The sequence below is a fragment of the Emiliania huxleyi genome (assembly GCF_000372725.1).
Source record: "Emiliania huxleyi CCMP1516 unplaced genomic scaffold EMIHUscaffold_60, whole genome shotgun sequence".
In the NCBI taxonomy this organism is placed as follows: Eukaryota; Haptophyta; order Isochrysidales; family Noelaerhabdaceae; genus Emiliania; species Emiliania huxleyi.
In genome coordinates, this window is record NW_005197506.1 from 349,448 (window position 1) to 355,447 (window position 6,000).

A 6,000-nucleotide genomic window follows, 5' to 3' on the forward strand; every position below is an offset into this window, starting at 1 on the left:
CTCCCGTCAATGTATATGGACGAGAACGTACATGCCGTGTGCCATCGGTCTGATTGATCGTAGCGGCACTGGAGACGCACGAACCAAGCCAGGGTGGGAGCCGGGGGAGATCTACAGAGTGCATACATTACAGAGAGGCATACTGGGACCGCATTAAGAAACCACACCTCAAGCGAGTCCGAGGTCGGCCCAGATCATCGTGTGGTCGGACGGCTCCTCGAGCGTCGGGTACGACTCGACCCCCCCCTTGTCCAGCACCGCCTCCTTGCTCGGCAGCGGCCGCACGGCCCGCACGGTCCAGCCGTCGCCGTCGGACACAAAGATGTAGTCGAGCGTCTCGCAGAAGGGCGGCTCGCCCGGCTTGGCGAACTTGGTCACCGCCAGGTTGGTGAACTCGGGCTCGGAACCGGACGCGAGCACGTACGCCGACCTACCCGGAAGAGTCGCGGAGACGTCCGCCGAACAGGCAACGCACCCGCACCGACTCGAGCGCGTGTCTGCGGACCTCATCGGCTTGGGCAGCGTCGGCCGCCACGCGTCGCCGTGCGGCGCGGCGGGCGGCATGTGCGGGTCCTCCTCCGGCAGCGTGCCTAGGAAGGAAGGAGGCTCCCACGAGGCTCACGCACGGCTGGTGTGCCAGGGTCCCGTCTCTCTGACGGAGTCTCTCTCTCTCTGCCGGAGTCTCTCTCTCTCTCTCTCTCTCTCTCTCTCTCTCTCTGTGTGTGTGTGTGTGTGTGTGTGTGTGTGTGTGTGTTCGTGTGTGTGTGTGTGTGTGTGTGTGTGTGTGTGTGTGTGTGTGTTCGTGTGTGTGTGTGTGTGTGTGTGTGTGTGTGTGTGTGTGTGTGTGCATGTGTGCATGTGTCTCTCTCTGACGGAGTCTCTCTCTCTCTCTCTCTCGCGGAGTGTCTCTCTCTCTGGCGGAGTGTGCCGGTGGTGATCAGCTTGTAGGGCGCGTCGGCGGGCTTGATGTTGAAGTCGCCCGCGAGGACGCAAGGCGTGCCTAGGGTGTGGTCGCACCGGGGTGTGAACACACAGGGTGTGAACACACCGGGTGTGAAACACGGCGTGACTCAGGAGGGAGGACAGTACACAGTGCGAGTGGACAAGGCGTCGGCGTGCAGTGGTCACTGAGGTGTTGTTGACGGCATGGAGCACTGGCGAACGCCGTCGAGTCCGCGTCTTCTCGAGTCCATGCCCGTGTGTGAGGTGCGTGCAGCAGGTGCGTGCAGCTGGTGCGTGCAGCAGGTGCGTGCAGCAGGTGCGTGCAGCAGGTGCGTGCAGCAGGAACGTGCGGCATCCAGGGACGGCGGCGCCTTCTCCGGCGAAGCGCAGCGCTTGCTGCGCGGCGAGGGCGGCGTGGTTGGTCATGACCTGCACCTGTGGAGTCAAGGGGATGCTCCAGGGTCAGGGGCGTCGATACGGTGTCGTGAATGCAGCTGAATGCGGCTGAATGCAGCTGAATGCGGCTGCATTCAGCTGAATGCAGCTGAGCGTCAGCCTGAATGGAGCGGTCTGTACCCCGCGTCTAAGACCTGCGCCTTTGCGTCTGAGCCGAAGAGGCACGGCATGTGGTACGTCGACACCTGCTCACACCCTCCCCTTGCTCCAAGCCCTCCTCGTCTCGCGCAGGGCGGCGCGTGCGGCACGTCCGCACCGACACCCGCCGCCCGCTCCTCTTGCACCGCAAGTTTACGCTGACCAAAAAGTTGTGTCGCCGCCGCGTCTCGGACCACACGTCGAAGGGGCGCTTCTGCGGCGCCCGCCACAGCGTGGAGAGCGACGCCCACGCGCCACAGAGCGCGACTCGCAGCTTGGAGCGTGGAGGCTCCTATTCCACCACACATCGTGGAGAGAGATCGAGGTGTGAGGAGACGCGCAGCTTCGGAGCGCGGAGGCTCCTCGCTCCGCGGCGGCGACGGCCACGACTTTGTGTCTGCGACCCGCGTCACCGCCACCTCCTCGCTCGAGAAGCGCGCCGTCGGCCACGCGAGCGAGACGCCTAGCGGACGCCTCCCAGAAGGCTCGCAGAAGGCTCGTGCACGGCGCGCCATCGGGCGGGCGAGGCGCCCATGTAGCCGTTGAACGGGGAGCCGTACGAGCCGGTGACGAAGGTGTACCCCGCCTCCTCGAAGAAGGGCGTCAGCTCGCCGATCCACGGCGCCGACACCTCCTGCAGGCAGATGACGGCGTCCTCCTCGAGGTGCGGCCGCAGCAGCGTCTTGATGCGCGCGAGCCGCTGCGGCGGGTCGAGCGCGTCGGGCGCGCAGCGTAGGAAGTGGTCCGGCGCGCACAGGTGCGACGAGAGCACGTTGTACGACACCACCCGCACAAACGGCGCCGCGCCCGCTGCAGACATGGCCGGGCCGGGACCGCCCACAGTGAGGCCGCCATTGGCGGCGATGGCGGTGCCGACGGTCGCAAAGGCGGCGGCGGTCAGCGGCCGGCGCACGCGGCTGAAGGAGGCGTACGATGCGGAGGCGAACTGAGACAGCACGCGCATTATCGATGTCCTCCTACTCGAGCAGGCAGGAAACGAGGGTTTCCCTTGTGTCCCCTTCGCGTGCGAGCGTGACACTGCACTTGGCGCCGAGCGCCCGCGGCTCAGACCTTGTGCAGGCCACCCCTCGGTGGAAGCACCGGTCCGGACCGATGGCGCTCGGTGTGGAGCAAGCAAGACCCCCCCCCCCCCCATCGGCGCGCGCTCGCCATTCCAACGGCCGCCAGGAGCACCAAGGCGGGCTCTCCCAGGTGTACCTGTGTCAGTGCCAGTGCGCGCCAGTCCCGTGCGCTGGGGCACTTGGAGCACTTGGAGTGCAGTCAGTAACCACCTCACATCCAGGGCCGGGGAGCTGAGAAGCGCACCCAGCGAGCCGGATGATCGAAAAGAAAGAAAGAAAACAGACAGGCCAAGGGAGGGATGGGAGGACGGCACGCCGCCACCACACAGGGATTTTAAGGAGAGGAGTGTGGTGCTAGCCGTCGCCCACCCTCGGGCGTCTGAGCCGGATGATCGGGATCGGGCTACGAGAGCGGCTAAAAATTCTTTTTGGAAGTCACAGTGGACTAGGTCGCAGCGCCTGCCCCGACTGGCTCGTTTTCCCGCCGGACCATGGGCCGCAGGGCGCAGCCCGAGCCGAGCGAGGATGACCTCCCCGAGGCCGAGGAACCGCCTTCCGCCGTGGAGCTCGCGGCGCTGCGCGGCTGCTGGGAGCTCGCCTCGCTCTCGCTCTTTTATCGCCGAGTCGCGCCGGCGCTCAGCCTGCCGCAGGTGCCGCGATCAGTCGCACAGCTGGAGAGGCTGCTGTTGCATCCGGAGAAGGCACAGGCTCTACTGCCTGCGCTCCTCGACGGCGCTGCAGCCGTCGCCGCTGGCGACGCGACTGGAGAGCGTGCTTGGCAATCGGTATGCGGGTGGGCTCGCGCGGGCGCGCTGCCTGCGCCCTTCGACGCGCCAGGGTCTCTCCACCCGGAGCTAGTGCCACTCGAGGCACCGGCCGAGGGCGTGGCCGAGGGTGCGGCTGGGGGTGCTGCCGAAGAGGCTGCCGACGGGTCGAGCGAGGAGGCGGGCGAGGAGGCGGGCGAGGAGGCGGGCGAGGAGAAGCAGCTAGCAGAGGTGAGAGAAGGGACGCACCTCCGGAACGCGTCTCCGGCGGACTCGCACGCCGCCGCCTCGTCCAGCGCCTCCTCCACCGCCGCCGCGGTCCCGCCCTTTTGCTCGGTGCCGCCGTCGATGCGGTGTGCGCTGCTGCTGTGCCTGGCCGAGTCACTGGTCGACGGCACCACCGCTGACTGCGCCTCGCTGCACGGCCCTCACATGGGGGCCGAGGCGGACGGGCTACGCCAGAGGAGGGTGGGCAGCGACGCGTGCGGCCGGAGGTACCTCTACCTCGGCGACACGCGCCTGTACGTGGAGCACCCGCCGAAGGGGAGAGCAGCAGCCGCAGGGCAAGCAGGGCGAGGAGGAGGCAGGGCGAGGGGCGGCGGCGGACGCGGCGGGGGGAGGGCGAGGGGCGGCGGCAGAGGAGGCGGCGGCAGGGGCGGCGGCAGGGGCGGGGCGGGGCGGGCGGGGCGGGCCAACGGCGGCGCGTCCAACGGCGGCGGCGGCGGCGGCGGCGGCGAGGCGGGAGGCCGCTGCCGGTGGGAGGTGAAGCGTGTGCAGCGATGTGGGCGGGGGAGGGTACGGGGAGGAGGGCGGCTCAGAGGTGAGGCGTGTGAGCAGGTTGCTGCGGACGGGGCGGAGGAGTGGCGCGCCGTCGCGGCGGCTCTCAAGAAGAAGGGGTGCGAGGGTGCGCTGCGGGAGGCGCGGCGGCGAGAGGGAGGGGGAGCACGAGGCAGAGGGAGGGCGTGCGAGGGAGGGCGTGCGAGGGAGGGCGTGCGAGGAAAGGAGGGAGGGCGTGGGAGGGAGGGCCCTCCTCCCAGGCACTGCCGGTCCCTCCCCCCCAACACTGCCTCTGCGCGGCCAGGCGCTCGAGGGGCTCCTCGGGGAGGTGGAGGAGGAGGAGGCGGAGGAGGCGAGGCTGGCCAAGGAGGAGGCGAAGCGCGCCGCGCCAAAGCGAATCTCGGGCCGCGTGCAGGCGCGGGAGATCGAGCGCGTCGAGCAGGAGAGGAGGGAGGCCGAGGCGGCGGAGGCGGCGGCGGCGCGCGCGGCGGTGCAGAAGGCACTTCGCTCGCTGTCGGAGCGGGCCCTTGGTGTGCCGCCTGCGGAGCTGTACCGCTGCTCGGCGCTGCGCGCGAGCAAGGAGCTGACGAGGCGGCGCGACTCGATCGGCGTGGACGGCGCGGCTGGGCGGAGAGGGAGAGGGGCGGCTGTCCGAGACTGCGCCGCCGCACCTCGCCCGGCGATGGAGTCGCGTAGGAGTGGCGGAGCTGCAGCAGGAGGAGCTCAAGCGGCGGCGCAAGGAGGAGGAGGCGGCGAGGCGCAAGGCCGAGGAGCAGCAGCGCAAGGAGGAGGAGAAGCGGCTGAGGCGCGGCGGGAGCGGGCGTATAGGACGGTGGCGGCAGAGAAGGGGGAGACTCAGACCCCCCTCCCCCCCCCCCCTCCGCACCTCACCCTCTTGTGGCGACCTCCCCCCTGCGAGCAGGGAGGAGCGGCAGGCGGCCTTAGCGGCCGAGGCGGAGGCGGAGCGGAAACGGAGGCGCGGGGCGGCGCGCGCTCGCGGCGGAGGCGGCCAGCGTCTCCTCACAGCTCTGGCTGCGAGCAGGCGCGAGGCGGCGCGAGAGACGTCGCGGCAGAGAGAGGTCGACGCGGCGCGGGAGGCTGCGCGCGAGGAGGCGAGGGCGAGGGAGGCGGCGCGCGCGAGGGAGGCGGCGTGGGAGGAGGCGAGGAGAGAGCAGCGGAGGGAGCCCCCCCCGAGGGAGCCGCTCCCCGCCCCTCCTGCCGCGGACAGCCGCGCCGCCGCTCCAGTGTCAGCCAACCCCGCGCGGGTCGACCTTTCCGGCGCGGCGCGAGACTGGGCGAGGGAGGGCATGTGGGCCGGCCTCTACGGCGGGGGCGGGGGCGGCGGCGGCGGGTTTGCGCGCCAGCTCCCTGCACGGAGTCAGCTACCGGTGCCTGCTGCGGCACTGTACGGGTCCCCGCTCGGGGCGCCGCTGGCTCCGGACACCGCCGTGGCGGCTCTCGAGGACGCGCGGGCGGCGGCGGCGGCGGCGGCGGCGGTGAGGCAGGCGCAGCTCCAGCTCCAGCTGCAGGCCCAGCGGCAAGCGCTCGCGGCGCGAGGTGCGCTCTGGTCCGGCGCGCCCTCTGCTGGCGCGTCGCTGCTGCAGCTGCCTCAGGCGCAGGCGCAGGCGCAGCAGATCGCGGCTGGTGGCGGGTGGGCGGGGGGCGCGGGATGGGGCGGCCTCATCGGCGGCTTGCCCACAGCCAGCCTGCTGGCAGCCTACGGGCAGCAGCTGCCGTCGCAGCAGCAGCAGCATCTCCCCGTCGCCGCCACGAGCGCAGCCGGCGGCACCGCGTTGTCGCAATTCGGCCAGGCGCCGCTGCCGCCCCCGTGTCCACGAGAG

The 6,000-nt window shown here is 70.6% G+C and overlaps 1 protein-coding gene across 1 annotated transcript; it reads right to left on the minus strand.

Annotated features, from left to right (window-relative positions):
• Positions 1–168: 168 nt before the first annotated feature.
• Positions 169–2,356, minus strand: EMIHUDRAFT_104534 (hypothetical protein; the record flags this gene model as incomplete). Its single annotated transcript, XM_005764234.1, has 5 exons — positions 169–430; positions 1,289–1,377; positions 1,533–1,583; positions 1,655–1,828; positions 2,042–2,356. 5 exons carry the CDS (start codon positions 2,354–2,356, stop codon positions 169–171), a joined length of 891 nt encoding a protein of 296 aa, XP_005764291.1.
• Positions 2,357–6,000: the final 3,644 nt, after the last annotated feature.